The sequence below is a fragment of the Rutidosis leptorrhynchoides genome, chromosome 5, assembly GCF_046630445.1.
Source record: "Rutidosis leptorrhynchoides isolate AG116_Rl617_1_P2 chromosome 5, CSIRO_AGI_Rlap_v1, whole genome shotgun sequence".
NCBI lineage: Eukaryota > Viridiplantae > Streptophyta > Magnoliopsida > Asterales > Asteraceae > Rutidosis > Rutidosis leptorrhynchoides.
In genome coordinates, this window is record NC_092337.1 from 315,953,691 (window position 1) to 315,977,603 (window position 23,913).

The 23,913-nt window shown below is 33.5% G+C and overlaps 1 protein-coding gene across 1 annotated transcript in view; it reads right to left on the bottom strand.

The window, feature by feature from the left end:
- Window positions 1-23,193, bottom strand: part of LOC139849504 (uncharacterized) — a 32,977-nt gene extending 9,784 nt beyond the window's left edge. The window contains exons 1-3 of the mRNA XM_071839155.1: window positions 22,942-23,193; window positions 22,533-22,825; window positions 21,813-22,346 (exon numbers count right to left, since the gene is read on the bottom strand). Of these exons, the coding sequence (XP_071695256.1) occupies window positions 21,813-22,346; window positions 22,533-22,825; window positions 22,942-23,193 (1,079 nt within the window). The remainder of the gene's footprint in view (window positions 1-21,812; window positions 22,347-22,532; window positions 22,826-22,941) is intronic.
- Between the last annotated feature and the right edge of the window lie 720 nt (window positions 23,194-23,913).

Consider the following 23,913-nt stretch of genomic DNA (forward strand, 5'->3'; position numbering starts at 1 on the left):
CGCATGTATTCTCAGCCCAAAAATATATACTGCAAAAGCAATTAAAAAAGGAGCAAATGAAACTCACTTTTGCCTTGAAGGTATTTAATTCGACTTGGTCTCCGATAGATATCACGAACCTAACCATATATATAATATATCAACATATTTTCTTTTTAAGTAATCGTTACATATATATATATATATATATATATATATATATATATATATATATATATATATATATATATATATATATACTTTTAATACTTTTAATATTTTCTTAGTCCGTAGTTAGCAGTCCGATGTTAGTGGTCCACAATTAGTTGATTAAATAAAATAAATAAAGACCCCATCGTATTCATATTGATCAGAATTAATCTCGACCCATGGTACCATGTTGTCAAATGACGTGTTGCGTACATAAAGTACCGTGTTGTCAAATGACGTGTTGCGTACAATCATGAGGTCTTATGATTAATCTTCTCGTGTTGTTTACGGGTGGTCCTGAAATATATAAAATCAAATCATAAGTAATTATATATAAAATATCATATTAATTAGAAAAGATATGATTATTTTACTTTTTCTTCAAATATTTTCGTAGCTAAACTAGCTTCGGATACCCAATCTTGTTTTAGTCGTAGTTTCTTCATTACAACTCCGCTTTTGTTGGTTCAACTTGCCACTTCCTTGGATCGAGTCAAATTTTAAGAATATGAACTGAAAATACCTTAGTTTGTATTCAAAATCATAGGTTATAGGTCAAACTTTGGTGAAACTTATGAAAGTGATCATTTTCCATCACAAAAACAACATTTAATGATCATTTTTCTAAAAATACTTACACTTTGAGTTAAACCATGAAATTTTTATGTGTTAACATATTCATAAGAAATATCATTTTTCCAGAACATGAACTCCCAATTCAAAGTTCAAGATGTTTTTTAATTATCCAACCCAAAACAGCCACCGGTTGCACTCCGACGACGTAGATTCAGTTTTTAAGATGTTCTTTGTAAAACCAAGTTATATCTTGTTAGGTTAGCATATCATTATGATATATTATAGGGCTTGAAGTGTTTTAAAATTCAATTTAGAAGGATCTATTTAGTTTGCGAACAAGTTTGAAATCATTCAAACTATGTTCTTGTTGTTAAAATTTTATATCACAAAATAAGATAGCTATATGAATATGAATTGAATAAGATTATGAACAAGGTTACTACCTCAAGTTACTTGGACAAAGTTACTGAAAAAGATAAGAAATAATCTTGGAATCAAAGAGTGGTGGAGTTAGATCAAAAGGTTGGAAGTAAACTTCTTCAAATGGGTGGTTATTTTGATATGTTCTTGAAAGAGTTTTCTTATGGTGTTTAAGGCTTGTAATTGAAGCTAAATGATGGGAAAAATGCTTGGAGATGATCAAGTATGAAGTTAGGAGTATTTTGAGAGAGAAATGAGGTTGTAGTTATGAGAAAATGGAGTGAAGAAATGGTGTTCATTTATAAAAACGTTTTTAGTTTATAAAGAAAGAAAAGGATTCCTAATTTTGTTTTCTTACTAATAATTCATACTACTTGACAAATTCTAGTTACCTCATATCTAGGGCAGTAATAATGTTGATTAGGATGTTGATTTGATGTGTATATACCAATAGTAAATACGTATAGAAGCTGGGTATGATACGGTACATATAGCCTAGATATGCGTATAGAAATCTTGAGGAAACGGAACGAGAATTCAAATATAGCTATCTTTTGTGAATATACTTATATTGTTTTATGTATTTAAGTCCTTAAAAGTGATTAAATACATTATATATACGATACATGTATAAGCATTATAGATTATAAGTATATATATCAAAGAATGTTACGTATAGTTATCGTTTTGAAAACTTAAGTTAGTAGTTTCAAAATATACTTATAACTCATTGTCATTAGTATACAATGAGATGTTAAACCATCCTTAGATCATGTTAAATATATATAAATACATATATATACACAAACGTATAATTATCGTATGTTATATAGTTCGTGATATCATCGGTCATATTGGACGGTCAAACGTTGTGTAAAACTCTTTTCAAAAACACAAGTCTCAACAATTTGGATTGCTTATCATGTTGGTATGTTTTAATTTATGTAAATATTAATCTCATAAGTATAATTTGGTCGGAAAATTCCGAGTCATTACACCCGTCAAGTACCCTTAACGGCTCCGTCACTTGGTCTCACAGCTTGATCAAACTCTAAATGAATTTATTAAACAAAATTGCATTCTTTATTCAAAATAGTTTCCCAAAAAGGAAATTTACCAAAATAAGTAGTACTAAACAAACCCAACTTATTAAAATATCCAAAGTTAACCAAAACAATGTCAACCAACACCCACAGTTTAATAAACCAAAAAGAGAATGCAAAGTTTAATGTTTAACAAAATCTGCCAAAATGCATGCAGACTCTCTAACACAGCGGAAGCCCAAATAATCAAGTACCTGTGAAAACATGCGAGTAAACTGTCAACAAAAATGTTGAATGAATTATAGGTTTAAATAAACGTATAAACATTAGACCACAAGATTTAAAATGTTAGAAAACATTAAACTATTATTCCATTAATCCATGAGTCACCTGCTAACCACTTAACCATTTCCATACCCTTACCAAACACAATATAAATTGAACAGGTGTATCTTCAAATAATAACGAAGTACTACATTTCGATTATAAATTGCTAGCACGACTAGTTCGAAATGGGGCTGTCAAGCCCGATAGATCTATCCATAGGATGCACATTCACCAGTAGAAACCAGTGATTACAGTTACCAGACTAGGAAATATTTTTGTTCAACTCATAATGAATAATTTAAATTTAATTGCCACTTGTGTCTAAACGTAAAACAAAATGCATGTAATCACATCTCAAAAATACTTTGAATAGTATGAAAAACGAGACTATAACTCACCTTAACATAAATGAAGTAATAACACAGAAACGTGAACAGTAAACGATAAAGTGATCAAGAATGATCACAACGCCAACCTATAAATAAAGCAGGTCGATATAAATAACTAACTTAGGCCAAGTCTTAGTATGATAGCTATAGTACTTGTTGCAAGTAAACATAGAACAACACTCAGTATGTTTCGGTATGATCAGGACAACGTAAAAACACGTACTTTCTATTTTTAGAAAGTTTCTATTTTTGGCAGGTTTCCATTTCTGGAAAAATTCTATTTTTGGAAAGTTTCTATTTTAGGAAAGTTTATATATTTAGAAAGTTTCCATATTTAGAAAGTTTTTAACTTAGGAAAGTTTCCTTAATTTGAAAGTCAACAAAAGTCAACTGAAAGTCAAAGTCAACCGAAAGTCAACTTAAAAGTCAACCTTGGTCAAACATAGTCAACATTAAATTTTAAAGTATAAGTTATAGTAATAACATAAGTTATAATGTTATGTTATTTAAAGTCATATATGTATAATCATGTCATAACATAAGTTTAATTAAATTAAATTGAATTAATAAAGTTAACATAAGTTTAAATGATATAGTTAATATAACATAGGTATTTAATTAATTAATTAAATATTAGTCATAACATAAGTATTATTAATTAATAATAAATTTTTAATCATATCATAAGTATTATTAATTAATAATGAATTATTAATCATATCATAAGTATTTAATTATAATATTAAACCATAAGTATTTAATAATTAAATTATAATTAAATAATAACTAAGCCTTATAATAATTAAATAATTAATTAATCTTTATTATAAGTCTTATTATAATAATCTCATAACATAAGTTTAATACTTATCATAAGTATTTTTCATTAATAATAAAAGTATTATTAATCATAAGTTAAATTAAAAGTTTAATTAAATCATAATGTAATTAATAAATGATATGATAAATATATATATCATAAGTATTAAATTAAAATAATTACTTTTATATCATAAGTAATTTAATAATAATTAAAATCATTATTTATATCATAAGTTAGATTTTATAACCATAAGTTTAATTAAAACGTTCGCCGGGTCATATCTTGAGCCTCGGGTGTCGGTTTTCGACGAATTATATATATATATATATATATATATATTCGTATAACCAAACCACCCGACACATTAGTGCCCTCTAGAACACCCTAAGGCAAGTTCATGGTTCGTGAAAATCAGCCATGAACTAACTTAGAACATTAATCCATTCAAAATCTTGTTCTAGTCATTCTCGGTGATTCGTGGCTCGAATTTCGATGACCCGAACATGAATGTTCATCCAATCATCAATCCTAACACACTAGTACACCCTAAAGACTCCAAAAATGGTCACAAAGTCGGACCAAATCTGAAAACATTCATTTTTACATTTTAATCTCATGAAAACACTAAATCAAGCATAACTTAAGATCCGGGACTCGAAATAACATGAATCCAAAGTCCAAAATTATTGTCTTGATGAGAGGAACTCATCTAAACACTTTATTTCATCAAAAATAACAGTTAAATGAACTGAAATCATCAAAAATTCCGCTGTCCCAATTCAATCAAACCGAAAACATACACTAATGAGCATTTCTATGCATACAATCATCAATACAACAATATACAAGTACTATACAATTATAATAACATCAAAATCAGTAAAATTATGTAGAAATGAAAAATCTAGGGTTAGGGTTTATACCCTAATCGAGAATCAAATGATATGAACGCGTAGAGGAGAACGAGAGCAATCCGATTATGTTGAAAGCACTATGATCCAAGCAAGATTTTTTGATGAAATGATGATGATGATAGTGGTGGTGTGTGGTGACGACTCAAAAGGGAGGAGAGGGGAGGAGAAGTTGCAAATAAAAATTAGGTTTAATGAAATGAAATTTGGAAATGAAATTGTAAATGACAATAAAGCAAGGCACTCCCCCTTTCATGGGGTTTCGGCCAATTTAGGGTAGGGGGGCCCCCTAGTGGGCCATTTTTATAAATTGAATAATTTCTTTTAGCCTGAACGCCCGATCGAAGCCCGAAACGCGAAAACGCTACTACGCGGTTAAATCTTCAGAGAGATAACATATACGCGACAAATAAAATATATAAACACTATATATATTCATATGACATAAAAGTATCATATTTAAAATAATTAGGATCCGAAAATCTCAAAAGTCTGACCGTTGGTTTGAAAACCGAAAAAATTCGCCAGATAGAAATCCACGACACGTAGAAACGTACAACTTTAAATATGAATACAAATATTCACTTAACACATAATAATTAATATATTATTACAAAAATAATAATATAGGTCATAGAAATGACGTGGCATGAATAACAATTAACGAACGTTAAATAATAAATGGTAAAAGATAACGGAAAAAGTAGGGTTGTGACAGTACCTTTCCGTTACGGAAATTTCGTCCCGAAATTTAAGCAGGTGCAGGGGTTGACTCGTCATCTGGGAATAAATGCGGGTACTTCTGCCTCATCTGATCTTCACGTTCCCAAGCAAACTCAGGTCCGCGTCTGGCATTCCATCTCACTCAGACGATAGGAATTCTACTTTGCATAAGAGTCTTAACCTCCCGATTCTTAATTTCAATGGGTTCCTCAATAAAATGGAGTTGTTTATCAACATGAAGTTCATCAAGAGGAATAGTCTCATCGGCCTCGGCCAAACACTTCTTCAAATTCGATACATGAAAAACATCATGAACGGCGCCAAGTTCTTGTGGCAATTTCAAACGATAAGCCACGGGTCCAACTCTCTCTGTAATTTCAAACGGTCCAACAAATCGAGGATTCAACTTTCCTCTTTTATCAAATCGTACGACACCCTTCCAAGGTGATACTTTCAACATAACACGGTCACCGACCTGAAACTCTAAATCTTTTCTTCTAACATCGGCGTAACTCTTTTGCCAACTTCTGGCAGTTTTCAATCTTTCCTTAATTTGTACGATGTTCTCGGTAGTCTCATGAATAATCTCCGGGCCTGTGAGTTGAGCATCCCCAACCTCATTTCAATAGATAGGAGACCTACACTTTCTACCGTACAGAGCTTTAAACGGTACGGCTTTGATGCTTGCATGATAGCTGTTATTATAAGAAAATTCAGCCAGTGGAAAGTACCTATCCCAACCATTACCAAAATCAATCACGCATACCCGCAACATGTCTTCCAACTTTTGGATGGTCCTTTCACTCTAACCATCCGACTGTGGATGATAAGCAGTGCTCATATCCAAGTTAGTTCCCAAAGCTTCTTGTAAGGACTGCCAAAACCTCGATGTGAATCGACTGTCTCGGTCTGAAATAATAGATACGGGAACACCATGTCTCGAAACAATCTCTTTCAAATATAAACGAGTAAGTCTCTCCATTGAATCTGTTTCTTTAATCGGTAAAAAGTGAGCTAACTTTGTGAGTCGATCTACAATCACCCAAATGGTATCATAACCACCCACAACTCTCGGTAACTTAGTAATAAAGTCCATCGTAATACCTTCCCACTTCCACTCGGGAATCTCAGGTTGCACCAGAAGTCTAGATGGTTTCTGATGTTCAGCTTTAACCTTAGCACAGGTCAAACACTTAGCCACATAAGTAGCCACATCAGCTATCAAGTTAGGCCACCAGTATAGCTCCTTAAGATCATGATACATCTTTCCTGAACCAGAATGAATAGAGTACCTAGACTTATGAGCCTCATCTAACACCAGTTATCGCAAATCACCAAATTTCGAAACCTAAAGACGTCCCGAAAAATACCGAGTACCATCTGCTCGTACCTTAAAGGCTTCTAGTTGAGCCTTAAGAATATGCCTTGCGAGGTTTGTTCGAATGGTCATATTCAAGGCTCTAAACCTGCGAGTTTCAACTATCTCTTTACGACTTAACACATCTGCCACAACATTGGCCTTTCCTGGATGATATAGGAGTTCACAATCATAATCGTTCAACATCTCAACCCACTTTTACTGCCTCATATTTAATTGTTTTTGATCAAGAATATGTTGAAGACTTTTGTGATCAGTATACAATGTACTTTTGACCCCATATAGATAATGTCTCCAAATCTTAAGCGCAAACACAACAACTCCCAACTCTAAATCATGGGTTGTATAATTCTGTTCATGGATCTTCAACTGACGTGACGCGTAAGCGATGACTTTCTTTCATTGCATCAAAACACAACCAAAGGCCTGACGCGAAGCATCACAATAGACAACAAAATCGTCATTACCCTCAGGTAGTGACAATATCAGAGTGGAAGTTAACTTCTTCTTTAGAGTTTGAAAAGCAGCATCTTGTTCATCCTTCCACTCATACTTCTTCCCCTTGTGCGTTAACGCAGTCAGAGGTTTAGCTATTCGAGAGAAATCTTGAATGAACCTTCTATAATAACCTAATAATCTTAGAAACTGATGAATCTGAGTAGGAGTCTTCGGAATTTCCCACTTCTCAATCGCCTCAATCTTAGCAGGATCAACTTGAATTCCCTTCTTACTAACCACGTGTCCAAGGAATTGAACTTCTTTCAGCCAGAATGCACACTTTGAAAACTTAGCATACAACTCTTCTTTTCTTAACAAATCGAGGACTAACTTCAAATGCTCTTCGTGCTCTTGATCACTCTTGGAATAGATAAGGATATCATCGATGAAAATAATAAAAAATTTGTCCAGATAGGGTCTACACACACGGTTCATGAGGTGAGAAACAAGGTTTTTAGATTATTACAGGGTCCGGAGATAATTCAAGAAACTACCGAGAAGATCATCCAAATTCAACAACGATTGAAAACTGCTCAAAGTCGACAAAAGAGCTATGCGGACATTAAAAGAAAAGATATAGAATTTGAGATTGGAGAGATGGTCATGCTTAAGGTTTCACCTTGGAAAGGCATTGTTCGATTTGGTAAACGGGGGAAACTAAATCCAAGGTACATTGGACCATTCAAGATTATAGATGGTGTCGGACCAGTAGCTTACTGACTTGACTTACCGCAACAACTCGCCGGGGTACATAATAATTTTCATGTCTCGAATTTGAAGAATTTTTTTGCTAAAGAAGATCTAACCATTCCATTAGACGAGATTACAATTAACGAAAAACTACAATTCATTGAAGAACCCGTCAAAATAATGGATCGTGAGGTTAAAAGACTTAAGCAAAACAAGATACCAATTGTTAAGGTTCTATGGAATGCTCGTAGAGGACCCGAATTCACCTGGGAGCATGATGATCAGATGAAGCTGAAATACCCTCACCTATTTCCAGAAGATGCGTCAACACCTTCAACAGCTTAAAATTTCGGGACAAAATTTATTTAACGGGTAGGTACTGTAGTGACCCGAACTTTTCCATGATTATATATTAATTGAAAACTATATTTGCATGATTAAATGTTTCCAACATGTTAAGCAATCAAACTTGTTAAGACTTGATTATTTGAAATGAGTTTCATGTAGACAATTGACCACCCAAGTTGACCGGTGTTTCACGAACGTTAAAACTTGTAAAAACTATATGATGACATATATATGATTATTTTAACAATGAGTTATATACATAAAATTGAGTTTATTGAATTAAGAAACTCGAAACGATATATATAACGATTATCGTTATAACAACGTCTTACTAAATACATATGAATCATATTAAGATATTGATACACTATGTTTAATCATGATAAATGATAAGTAAACATGTCATTAAGTGTATTAACAATGAACTACATATGTAAAAACAAGACTACTAACTTAATGATTTCGAAACGAGACATATATGTAACGATTATCATTGTAACAACATTTAACTGTATATATATCTTACTAAGATATATTAATATATCATAATATCATGATAATGTAATAATTTAACATCTCTTTAGATATAATAACAATGGGTTAACAACATTTAACAAGATCGTTAACCTAAAGATTTCAAAACAACATTTACATGTAACGACTAACGATGATTTAACGACTCAGTTAAAATGTATATACATGTAGTGTTTTAATATGTATTCATACACTTTTTAAAGACTTCAAGAAACTTATCAAAATACATCTACTTAACAAAAATGCTTACAATTACATCCTCGTTCAGTTTCATCAATAATTCTACTCGTATGCACCCGTATTTGTACTCGTACTCGTACAATACACAGCTTTTAGATGTATGTACTATTGGTATATACACTCCAATGATCAGGTCTTAGCAGCCCATGTGAGTCACCTAACACATGTGGAAACCATCATTTGACAACTAGCATGAAATATCTCATAAAATTACAAAAACATTAGTAATCATTCATGACTTATGTACATGTAAACAAAATTACACATCCTTTATATCTAATCCATATACCAACGACCAAAAACACCTACAAACACTTTCATTCTTCAATTTTCTTCATCTAATTGATCTCTCTCAAGTTCTATCTTCAAGTTCTAAGTTTTCTTCATAAATTCTATAAGTTCTAGTTTCATAAAATCAAGAATACTTTCAAGTTTGCTAGCTAACTTCCAATCTTGTAAAGTGATCATCCAACCTCAAGAAATCTTTCTTATTTACAGTAAGATATCTTTCTAATACAGGGTAATACTCATATTCAAACTTTGATTCAATTTCTATAACTATAACAATCTTATTTCGAGTGGAAATCTTACTTGAACTTGTTTTCGTGTCATGATTCTGCTTCAAGAACTTTCAAGCCATCCAAAGATCCTTTGAAGCTCAAGTTATTTTTTCATCATTTCCAGTAGGTTTACCTACTAAACTTGAGGTAGTAATGATGTTCATAACATCATTCGATTCATATATATAAAACTACCTTATTCGAAGGTTTAAACTTGTAATCACTAGAACATAGTTTAGTTAATTCTAAACTTGTTCGCAAACAAAAGTTAATCCTTCTAACTTGAATTTTAAAATCAACTAAACACATGTTCTATATCTATATGATATGCTAACTTAATGATTTAAAACCTGAAAATACGAAAAAAACACCGTAAAACCGGATATACGCCGTCGTAGTAACACCGCGGGCTATTTTGGGTTTGATAATTAAAAACTATGATAAACTTTGATTTAGAAGTTGTTCTTCTAGGAAAATGATTTTTCTTATGAACATGAAACTATATCCAAAAATCATGATTAAACTCAAAGTGGAAGTATATTTTTTTCAAAATGGTCATCAAGACGTCGTTCTTTCGACTGAAATGACTACCTCTTACAAAAACGACTTGTAACTTATATTTCTGACTATAAACCTATAATTTTTCTATTTAGATTCATAAAATAGAGTTCAATATGAAACCATAGAAATTTGATTCAATCAAAACGGATTTAAAACGAAGAAGTTATGGGTAAAACAAGATTGGATATTTTTTTGATTGTTTTAGCTACGGGAAATATTGTAACAATTCTATACAAATCATATCCTAGCTAACTTATATTGTATTATACATGTATTCTAATATATTATGTAATCTTGGGATACCATAGACACGTATGCAAATGTTTTGACATATCATATTGACCCATGTATATATATTAGTTGGAACAACTATAGACAGTCTATATGAAGTAATGTTTGAGTTAGCTATACAGGGTTGAGGTTGATTCCAAAAATATATATACTTTGAGTTGTGATCTAGCCTGAGACGTGTATACACTGGGTCATGGATTGATTCTAGATAATATATATCGATTTATTTCTGTACATCTAATTGTGGACAACTAGTTGTAGGTTACTAACGAGGATAGGTGACTTAATAAACTTAAAACATAAACGTATTAAAAATATTGTAAATATATTTTGAACATACTTTGATATATATGTACATATTTGTTATAGGTTTGTGAATCGACCAGTGGCCAAGTCTTACTTCCCGATGAAGTAAAAATATGTGAAAGTGAGATATAGTCCCACTTTTAAAATCTAATATTTTGGGATGAAAATACATGCAGTTTTATAAATGTTTTACGAAATAGACACAAGTAAATGAAACTACATTATATGGGTGAATGATCGAAGCTGAATATGCCCCTTTTTGCTTGGTAACCTAAGAATTAGTAAACCGATCTACTAATTGACGCGAATCCTAAAGATAGATCTATTAGGCCTAACGAACCCCATCCATGGTTGCGGATGCTTTAGTACTTCGATGTTGTTTTATCATGTCCGATGGATTTCCCGGAATGATAGGGGATATTCTTATATGCATCTTGTTAATGTCGGTTATCAGGTGTTCACCATATGAATGATTTTTATCTCTATGTATGGGATGTATATTGAAATATGAAATCTTGTGGTCTATTATTACAATTTGATAAATATATAGGTTAAACCTATAACTCACCAACATTTTTGTTGACGTTTAAAGCATGTTTATTCTCAGGTGATTATTAAGAGCTTCCGCTGTTGCATGCTAATATGTGGACAAGATTTGGTGTCAGCATGCTTGTATAATATTGTTTAAAACTGCATTCGAGATTTATTTTGTTGTAACATATTAATATTGTAAACCAATATGTATTGGTAGTGTGTAAGTGTGATATTTTTAGATTATCATTTCTGGATAATCTAGATGGTGTCTTTTTAACCTTGTCGATAAAATAAAGGTTATGGTTTGTTTTAAAAATGAATGCAGTCTTTGAAAAAGTCTCATATAGAGGTCAAAACCACGCAACGAAATTAATTAATATGAAACGTTTATAATCGATATGAATGGGACATTTCAGTTGGTACCAGAGCGTTGGTCTTAGAGAACCAGAAATTTGCATTAGTGTGTCTTATCGAGTTTGTTAGGATGCATTAGTGAGTATGGACTTCGACCGTGTTTTTCTTCAAAAACGATTGCTTAACATTTTTTTTTGTTGGAAACTATATATTATTAACATGTAAATATTATGTGATATATTAATCTCTTAACGTGTTTGATATTGTGTGATAGATGTCTATCTCTAGTACAAATCCCATTGATTCACCTAATAATAATGAAGTGTCGAATATATTTTGAGAAGATTCACAAATTCCCGAAGAGGAACCGGAAGAGGAGGAATCGGAAGAAGAAGAGGTTCCGGAGGAAGAAATATTGTTACCTACAGTAATTCGATTAAATAAAAGAAAATTCTCAACCAACGGACCAAAGTTAATAATGGTCAATGGTGTTTCCGCTGAGGAAGCAAAATATTGGGAAGATTACCAATTTTTCGATGAATCGGATCCCGATGAGGATTCCGATGATGTTATAGAAATTACCACGGCCCAATTTAATAAAGCGAAAGAAAATAATAAGGAAAAAGGTATAAAAATAGAGAAACCCGATTCCAACCCCGATGAACTTTATATGTATCGGCAACATCCGTATTTCCTAAAATGTAACAATAACCCGGGAACCTCTAAACCACCAGGTTTTTCTAAACCATTGTGGAAAACAACGGCTCATATTAGAGGAACACCATATATCCCTAGAAAATTAGAAAAACGAACCAAGTCCGAAGAAGAAGAAACCAGTGATTCAGATTAGAGGTTTGTAATTATGTTGTGTATTATATGTATTGTAGTGTGCTTGTACTTTTATGTTCTATGTAAAAATTGTTTGTATTATTTGTTTTATCTTTTACGAATCTAATCCTTGTCTATTTTACAGTATAAAAACAAAATGGATGTTAAGGGTAGACAACCGAATATTTTAGAAGACCTACCAGAGGATATGATTGAGGAAATCTTGTCTAGAGTCGGTCAGAATTCATTAGCACATTTAGTTATGGTGAAATTAACTTGTCAAACATTTGAAAGACTTTCCAGAAATGCCTTAGTTTATAAAAGGCCTTCCTTTGATAGGTGGGGTATATCACATTGGGGAGACCGTAAGTTACGCCGTGTTTTCTTTAAAGCGTTAAATGCAGGGAACTCAAATGCAATTTTATGCTACGGGTTAAGAACCTATTTTGACTCAACATATCCCAACATAGGATTTCGTGAATTAGAAAGAGCTTCTAACATGCAACATAAAGAAGCATGTTATGCTTACGGGTTAGTGATGTTCGCTTCTTACCAAAGTGAGAAAAAGAACATTGAATTGCAGCTTTTAAATAAAACCTTCCCACAAGTGACGGATTCAGTAGTTGGGGTGAGAAATAAGGTTTTTAGATTATTACGGGGCTGTTGGACATTACGAAACCCTCGTCCTTTTGACGACATTACAACATGCTGCCTAGCCAATGGTCATAACGGATATTTTCCACAAGACCAAGGATGGGAAGTCGTCTTAGTAAAACCAGAATGCATGACTTGTTTCTGGACTTATGAATTACGTGTCTTTATTTCCTTTGCTGAACAACTTGCGTATTAACTAGATTTATCTTCAAAACTGTCCTGTATCAAAGTGTACTATATTTCATGTTATATGTAATATAGCGAAGTTGTAAGTTTGAAGAATATTTGTATGTGATATATTATTATAATCAGTTTTTCATATGGAATTGTAGTAGTTGAATTGTATATTAGCTACTAAGTATGAACTTAACGGGTAGGTAGTACCCGAATTAAAAACTATAAAATGCTAATATGAAGAAAAAGCTTTTATAAATAAGTTTATACTATGCTACGAAATATTATTGACTACTCTTAAAATTCTATATGATTAACTTAATTCTTTTGGGCTATTTTTGAAGGAAATGGCACCGTCGACTCGTCAGAATTTGAACATGAGCGAGGAAGACTTTCGTGTTTTCCTTGCAGCAAACATAGCCGTAGTACAGGCTGCGATGCAAAATAACCATAACTCTGGATCTTGCAGTGGAACTAATTCCACAAGAAATCGTGTAGGATGCTCCTACAAAGAATTTACTGTCTGCAAACCTTTGGAATTTGATGGAACCGAGAGTCCGATTGGATTGAAACGGTGGACCGAGAAGGTTGAATCGGTGTTTGCCATAAGTAAATGTACTGAAGAAGACAAAGTAAAGTACGCTACGCATACCTTCACATGTATGGCGCTAACATGGTGGAATACCTATCTCGAGCAGGTAGGACAAGATGCTGCTTACGCACTACCGTGGTCAGCATTCAAGCAATTGATGAACGAGCAGTATCGTCCCAGAAACGAGGTCAACAAGCTCAAGGTAGAGCTTAAAGGATTACGAATGCAAGGTTTTGATATCACCACGTACGAATGACGATTCATTGAATTGTGCCTATTGTGCCCCAGAACATTCGAAGACGAAGAAGAAAAGATCGACGCATTTGTAAAAGGGTTACTGGAAAGGATTCAAGAAGATGTGAGTTCATACGAGCCTGCCTCCATACAAAAGGCAAGTCGAATGGCTCACAAATTAGTGAACCAGATCGAAGGAAGGATTAAAGAACAGACGACTGAAGAGGCTAACATTAAACAAGTCAAGAGAAAGTGGGAAGAAACCAATGACAAGAGCCACCAATACAACAACAACAACAATCACAACCACAATCGCAATAACTATCCCAACAACTGCAACATCAATTGCAACAACAACTTCAACAAACGTCCTAACAACAACTACAATAACCGTCCCAACAATAATAACAACAACAACAATAGCAACAATAATAATCCCAACAACAATCTCAATAACAACAATGGCAACAAAAACCAAAAACAGTCATGCCAAAGGTGTGAAGAGAATCACCAGGGGTTCTGCACGACATTTTGCACTAGGTGTAGAAGAAATGGTCATAGTGCGGCAAAGTGTGAGGCCTACGGACCAAAGTTTAACAGAATTAAAAGAACAAATAATGTCGGAACAGATAATGCCAGCATAGTTTGCTTTGCATGTGGAAAACCGGGCCACATTAGTAGAAATTGCCCAAATCAGGGGAATACTAGTGGGCAGGGCTGCTGAAGAGTTTTCAATATTAATACGACAGAAGCGCAGGAAGACCGAAGCTTGTTACGGGTACGTTTTTTATTGACAATAAATCTGCTTATGTTTTATTTGATTCGGGTGCGGATAGAAGCTATATGAGTAGAGATTTTTGTGCTAAACTAAGTTGTCCACTGACGCCTTTGGATAACAAATTTTTACTCGAATTAGCAAACGGTAAATTAATTACAGCAGATAATATATGTCGGAATCGAGAAATTAATTTGGTTAGCGAAACATTTAAGATTGATTTGATACTAGTAGAGTTAGGGAGTTTTGATGTGATAATCGGTATGGATTGGTTGAAAAAGGAGAGAGCAGAAATCGTATGTTACAAAAATGCTATTCGTATTGTACGAGAAAAAGAAAATCCCTTAATGGTGTACGGAGAAAAGAGCAATGCGAAGCTAAATCTTATTAGTAATTTAAAGGCGCAAAAACTAATAAGAAAAGGTTGCTATGCTGTTCTAGCACATGTCGAGAAAGTACAAACCGAAGAAAAGAACATCAATGATGTTCCCGTCGCAAAAGAATTTCCCGATGTATTTCTGAAAGAATTACCGGGACTACCTCCACACCGATCTGTTGAATTTCAAATAGATCTCGTACCAGGATCTGCACCAATAGCTCGTGCTCCATACAGACTTGCATCCAGCGAAATGAAGGAACTCCAAAGCCAATTACAAGAACTTTTAGAGCGTGGTTTTATACGACCAAGTACATCACCATGGGGAGCTCCTGTTTTGTTTGTCAAAAAGAAGGATGGTACATTCAGGTTGTGTATCGACTACCGAGAGTTGAACAAACTTACCATCAAGAATCGTTACCCACTACCGAGAATCGACGACTTATTTGATCAACTACAAGGCTCGTCGATTTATTCGAAGATCGATTTACGTTCCGGGTATCATCAAATGCGGGTGAAAGAGGATGATATTCCGAAGACTGCTTTCAGGACGCGTTACGGTCATTACGAGTTTATGGTTATGCCGTTTGGGTTGACTAACGCACCAGCTGTGTTCATGGACCTCATGAACCAAGTGTGTGGGCCATATCTTGACAAGTTTGTCATTGTTTTCATCGATGACATACTTATTTACTCAAAGAATGATCAAGAGCACGAAGAACATTTGAGAAAAGTGCTAGAGTTGTTGAGGAAAGAAAAACTGTATGCTAAGTTTTCAAAGTGTGCATTTTGGTTGGAAGAAGTTCAATTCCTCTGTCACATAGTGAACAAAGAAGGTATTCAAGTGGATCCGGCAAAGATTGAAATCGTTGAAAAGTGGGAAATCCCGAAAACTCCGAAGCATATACGCCAATTTTTAGGACTGGCTGGTTATTACAGGAGATTCATCCAAGATTTTTCCAAAATAGCAAAACCCTTGACTGTATTAACGCATAAAGGGAAGAAATTTGAATGGAAGGATGAACAAGAGAAGGCGTTTCAATTATTGAAGAAAAAGTTAACTACGGCACCTATATTGTCATTACCTGAAGGGAATGATGATTTTGTGATATATTGTGATGCCTTAAAGCAAGGTCTCGGTTGTGTATTAATGCAACGAACGAAGATAATTGCTTATGCGTCTAGACAATTGAAGATTCACGAGCAAAATTATACGACGCATGATTTGGAATTAGGCGTAGTTGTTTTTGCATTAAAGACTTGGAGGCACTACTTATATGGGGTCAAAAGTATTATATATACCGACCACAAAAGTCTTCAACACATATTTAATCAGAAACAACTGAATATGAGGCAGCGTAGGTGGATTGAATTATTGAATGATTACGATTTTGAGATTCGTTACCACCTGGGGAAGGCCAATGTGGTAGCCGATTCCTTGAGCAGAAAGGACAGAGAACCCATTCGAGTAAAAACTATGAATATAATTATTCGTACTAACCTTACTACTCAAATAAAGGAGGCGCAGCAGGGAGTTGTAAAAGAAGGAAAGTTGAAGAATGAAATACCCAAAGGATCGGAGAGACATCTTAATATTTGGGAAGACGAAACCCGGTATAGGGCTGAAAGAATTTGGGTACCAAAGTTTGGAGATGTGAGAGAAAAGGTACTTAAGGAAGCACATAAAACCAGATATTCAATACATCCCGAAGCGGGGAAGATGTACAAAGATCTCAAGAAACACTTTTGGTGGCCGGGTATGAAAGCCGATATTGCTAAATACGTAGGAGAATGTTTGACGTGTTCTAAGGTCAAAGCTGAACATCAGAAACCATCAGGTCTACTTCAACAACCTGAAATCCCGGAATGGAAATGGGAAAACATTACCATGGATTTCATTACTAAATTGCCAAGGACTGCAAGTGGTTATGATACAATTTGGGTAATAGTCGATCGTCTTACCAAGTCAACACACTTTCTGCCAATGAGAGAAGATGATAAAATGGAGAAGTTGGCACGATTATACTTGAAGGAATTTGTCTCCTGACATGGAATACCAGTCTCTATTATCTCAGATAGGGATGGCAGATTTGTTTCAAGATTTTGGCAGACATTGCAACAAGCATTGGGGACTCGTCTAGACATGAGTACTACTTATCATCCACAAACTGATGGGCAAAGTGAAAGGACGATACAGACCCTTGAAGACATGCTACGAGCTTGTGTTATCAATTTCGAAAACTGTTGGGATCGACACCTACCGTTAGAGAATTTTCCTACAACAACAGTTACCATTCGAGTATTGAGATGGTACTGTTTGAAGCACTGTATGGTAGAAAGTGCAGGTCTCTGATTTGTTAGAGTGAAGTGGGGGATAGACAGATTACGGGTCCGGAGATAATTCAAGAAACTACCGAGAAGATCATCCAAATTCAACAACGATTGAAAACTGCCCAAAGTCGACAAAAGAGCTATGCGAACATTAAAAGAAAAGATATAGAATTTGAGATTGGAGAGATGGTCATGCTTAAGGTTTCACCTTGAAAAGGCGGTGTTCGATTTGGTAAACGGGGAAAACTAAATCCAAGGTACATTGGACCATTCAAGATTATAGATCGTGTCGGACCAGTAGCTTACCGACTTGACTTAACGCAACAACTCGCCGGGGTACATAATACTTTTCATGTCTCGAATTTGAAGAAATGTTTTGCTAAAGAAGATCTCACCATTCCATTAGACGAGATTACAATTAATGAAAAACTAAAATTCATTGAAGAACCCGTCAAAATAATGGATAGTGAGGTTAAAAGACTTAAGCAAAACAAGATACCAATTGTTAAGGTTTAATGGAATGCTCGTAGAGGACCCGAATTCACCTGGGAGCGTGAAGATCAGATGAAGCTGAAATACCCTCACCTATTTCCAGAAGATGCGTCAACACCTTCAACAGCTTAAAATTTCGGGACAAAATTTATTTAACGGGTAGGTACTGTAGTGACCCAAACTTTTCCATGATTATATATTAATTGAAAACTATATTTGCATGATTAAATGTTTCCAACATGTTAAGCAATCAAACTTGTTAAGACTTGATTATTTGAAATGAGTTTCATGTAGACAATTGACCACCCAAGTTGACCGGTGTTTCACGAACGTTAAAACTTGTAAAAACTATATGATGACATATATATGATTATTTTAACAATGAGTTATATACATAAAATTGAGTTTATTGAATTAAGAAACTCGAAACGATATATATAACGATTATCGTTATAACAACGTCTTATTAAATACATATGAATCATATTAAGATATTGATACACTATGTTTAATCATGATAAATGATAAATAAACATGTCATTAAGTGTATTAACAATGAACTACATATGTAAAAAACAAGACTACTAACTTAATGATTTCGAAACGAGACATATATGTAATGATTATCGTTGTAACAACATTTAACTGTATATATATCATACTAAGATATATTAATATATCATAATATCATGATAATGTAATAATTTAACATCTCTTTAGATATAATAAACAATGGGTTAACAACATTTAACAAGATCGTTAACCTAAAGGTTTCAAAACAACATTTACATGTAACGACTAACGATGATTTAACGACTCAGTTAAAATGTATATACATGTAGTGTTTTAATATTTATTCATACACTTTTGAAAGACTTCAAGACACTTATCAAAATACTTCTACTTAACAAAAATGCTTACAATTACATCCTCGTTCAGTTTCATCAACAATTCTACTCGTATGAACCCGTATTCGTACTCGTACAATACACAATTTTTAGATGTATGTACTATTGGTATATACACTCCAATGATCAGCTCTTAGCAGCCCATGTGAGTCACCTAACACATGTGGGAACCATCATTTGGCAACTAGCATGAAATATCTCATAAAATTACAAAAACATTAGTAATCATTCATGACTTCTTTACATGTAAATAAAATTACACATCCTTTATATCTAATCCATATACCAACGACCAAAAACACCTACAAACACTTTCATTCTTCAATTTTCTTCATCTAATTGATCTCTCTCAAGTTCTATCTTCAAGTTCTAAGTGTTCTTCATAAATTCTATAAGTTGTAGTTTCATAAAATCAAGAATACTTCCAAGTTTGCTAGCTTACTTCCAATCTTGTAAAGTGATCATCCAACCTCAAGAAATCTTTCTTATTTACTGTAAGATATCTTTTTAATACAAGGTAATACTCATATTCAAACTTTGATTCAATTTCTATAACTATAACAATCTTATTTCGAGTAGAAATCTTACTTGAACTTGTTTTCGTGTCATGATTCTGCTTCAAGAACTTTCAAGCCATCCAAAGATCCTTTGAAGCTCAAGTTATTTTTTCATCATTTCAAGTAGGTTTACCTACTAAACTTGAGGTAGTAATGATATTCATAACATTATTCGATTCATATATATAAAACTACCTTATTAGAAGGTTTAAACTTGTAATCACTAGAACATAGTTTAGTTAATTCTAAACTTGTTCGCAAACAAAATCCTTCTATATTGAATTTTAAAATCAACTAAACACATGTTCTATATCTATATGATATTCTAACTTAATGATTTAAAATCTGAAAACACGAAAAAACACCGTAAAACCGGATATACGCCGTCGTAGTAACACCGCGGGCTGTTTTGGGTTTGATAATTAAAAACTATGATAAACTTTGATTTAAAAGTTATTCTTCTGGGAAAATGGTTTTTCTTATGAACATGAAACTATATCCAAAAATCATGGTTAAACTCAAAGTGGAAGTGTGTTTTTTCAAAATGGTCATCATGACGTCGTTCTTTCGACTGAAATGAATACCTCTTACAAAAACGACTTGTAACTTATATTTCCGACTATAAACCTATACTTTTTCTATTTATATTCATAAAATAGAGTTCAATATGAAACCATATCAATTTTATTCACTCAAAACGGATTTAAAACGAAGAAGTTATGGGTAAAACAAGATTGGATATTTTTTTGATTGTTTTAGCTACGAAAAATATTGTAACAATTCTATACAAATCACCTCCTAGCTAACTTATATTGTATTATACATATATTCTAATATATTATGTAATCTTGGGATACCATAGACACGTATGCAAAGGTTTTGACATATCATATCGACCCATGTATATATAATTTGGAACAACCATAGACACTCTATATGCAGTAATGTTTGAGTTAGCTATACAGGGTTGAGGTTGATTCCAAAAATATATATACTTTGAGTTGTGATCTAGCCTGAGACGTGTATACACTGGGTTGTGGATTGATTCAAGATAATATATATCTATTTATTTCTGTACATCTAATTGTGGACAACTAGTTGTAGGTTACTAACGAGGACAGCTGACTTAATAAACTTAAAACATAAACGTATTAAAAATGTTGTAAATATATTTTGAACATACTTTGATATATATGTACATATTTGTTATAGGTTCGTGAATCGACCAGTGGCCAAGTCTTACTTCCCGATGAAGTAAAAATCTGTGAAAGTGAGTTATAGTCCCACTTTTAAAATCTAATATTTTGGGATGAGAATACATGCAGTTTTATAAATGTTTTACGAAATAGACACAAGTAAATGAAACTACATTATATGGGTGAATGATCGAAGCCGAATATGCCCCTTTTTGTTTGGTAACCTAAGAATTAGTAAACCGATCTACTAATTGACGCGACTCCTAAAGATAGATCTATTGGGCCTAACGAACCCCATCCATGGTTGCGGATGCTTTAGTACTTCGATGTTGTTTTATCATGTCCGATGGATTTCTTGGAATGATAGGGGATATTCTTATATGCATCTTGTTAATGTCGGTTACCAGGTGTTCACCATATGAATGATTTTTATCTCTATGTATGGGATGTATATTGAAATATGAAATCTTGTGGTCTATTATTACAATTTGATAAATATATAGGTTAAACCTATAACTCACCAACATTTTTGTTGACGTTTAAAGCATGTTTATTCTCAGGTGATTATTAAGAGCTTCCGCTATTGCATGCTAATATGTGGACAAGATTTGGTGTCAGCATGCTTGTATAATATTGTTTAAAACTGCATTCGAGATTTATTTTGTTGTAACATATTAATATTGTAAACCAATATGTATTGGTAGTGTGTAAGTGTGATATTTTTAGATTATCATTTTTGGATAATCTAGATGGTGTCTTTTTAACCTTGTCGATAAAATAAAGGTTATGGTTTGTTTTAAAAACGAATGCAGTCTTTGAAAAACGTCTCATATAGAGGTCAAAATCTCGCAACGAAATCAATTAATATGGAACATTTATAATCGATATGAACGGGACATTTCATTTATTATCCCCAAAAACCATCAGTGGCTCTCCAACCACACTAGTAATACGAATAGCTTTCTCATAACACACGATTTCAGCACGATTCGCAGATAACCAATCTATACCGATAACAACGTCAAAACTTCCTAGATCAATTGGTATTAAATCTACCTCAAAATCTCTACCAGCCAGATTAATGTTACACTTACCGTACACACTCTTAGCAGTAAGCACCTTACCATTAGCTACCTCTACAAGATAAGTTCTGTTTAAAGGAGTTAACGGTGTTTTTATTTTTGGACTAAATTTACTTGACACAAAACTTAAATCAGTCCCTAAATTAAATAGTACATAAACCGATAAATCGTTGACCAAGAACGTACCAGTAACAAGTTTTGGATCTTCCATAGCATCCCTGGAATTAATATTGAACGCCCTTCCACTTGCGTTCTCAGTAGTCTTCTTATTAGGGCATGTATCACGAAAATGCCCAGGCTTACCACATTCATAACAAACTTTCTGAGTACCACCACCTTTTTTTGACTTCCCATTACCATTACCACCATTATTACCACTACTTGCAGCAGGAGGAGCAGTATCCGGCATGATCACCTTACAATCTTTAGCAATGTGTCCCTGCTTGGAACACCTTTTACAAGTAACCGAACAATAACCATCGTAAGCCTTATAACATCTCGAACACACACGCTGACCACGATTACCCGAACCAGAAGTATTTTGCTTCTTTTGCTGACATTGGTTCTGGTTACGGGAGTTATCCCACTTCCTTTTTCCATCATCAGACTTTTTACCAACTTCATCACTAGCATATTACGCAGATTTCTTTCCCCTCCTCAGAATCTTATCATTTAGCTTATATGCCATAGAGATGGCAGCTTCAATAGTCTGGGGCTCACTAGACTCAATCCCAGTCTCAATCTGCTCAAATAACTCATCAATATAAGCTTCAATCTTGCAATCCTCATCAGGATAAGCATTTGGACACAACAACTTTAATTCGAAGAACCTTTGATCATAGGCATTGATATCGGTGCCCTTCATCTTTAAGTTCTTAAGTTTAGTCTCTAACTTTTCAAGTTCACCCGAGGATGATAATGGGTGATCATCCTCTCATTAAAGGCGTTCCAAGTCAAGACAAAAGCAGCATCATTACCCAAAATATACACCAAATTGTTCCACCAAGTTAATGCACCGTCCTTGAGAGTGCAGCTGGCTAAACTGACCTTGTCCTCTTCGCAGACTCGGCTAACCCGAAAGATAGATTCTATTTTCTCAAACCATCGGGTAAGTCCAATGGGTCCTTCGGTGCCACTGAACTCCTGTGGGAGACTGGCCATAAAAGTCTTGTGGGAGCATCCCACCTGATTGTTGGCATTGGCATTAACATTAGCATTAACGTTAACTGCCATAGCAGCTGCTATCCCTTCAGAAATTAAACGTTGCATGCGAGCTTCATTGGACTCACGGGATGACATGATCTTCAAAACAGAATAACACAACCGTTAGTACTAAGAATAATACCAGTGTTATAAAGGAATAGATCGAACGCAGAAAGATTAACCATTATAACAATAGTCAATGAACACTATGAGTAATACCATGATAGTTATGATAGTTATAAAAATAACCACCACATGCATACATACTTATGATAAAAATCATACATCATACATAGCATCTGATGTGTGCGAGGTGGTGTATAAAATAGTTATATTTTTACAAGAAAATACTATTAAATACGATACAATTTTACACAAGATATTTATTTATTTATAGAATGGATATACCTAAACCTTGCTACAACACTTATAGGCAGTGTACCTAATAGTACAGTAGTGTAGTTTTTAGTAAATCCGGTTCGTTCCACAGGGATCTTTTAAACAAGCTTAACGCTATATTTTTAAAAACTATATTTGTAAAAATACAAAAATATACAAGTAATATTATAAAAAGGGGTTTTTACCGTTTAATGACCGGTTTGTCGATTTTTAAAACTTTAGTTGCAGTTAAAACCTAATGTAAAATATTAAAAATAAATATAACTTAATTTAAAGCGTAAAGTAAATAACGATAATGAAATTGCGATAAAAGTGCGATAAAATAAAATTGCGATAATTAAAGAGTACGATAATTAAAAGTGCAATTAAATAAAATAACAATAAATAAAAGTGCGATAATTAAAAGTGCAATTAAAT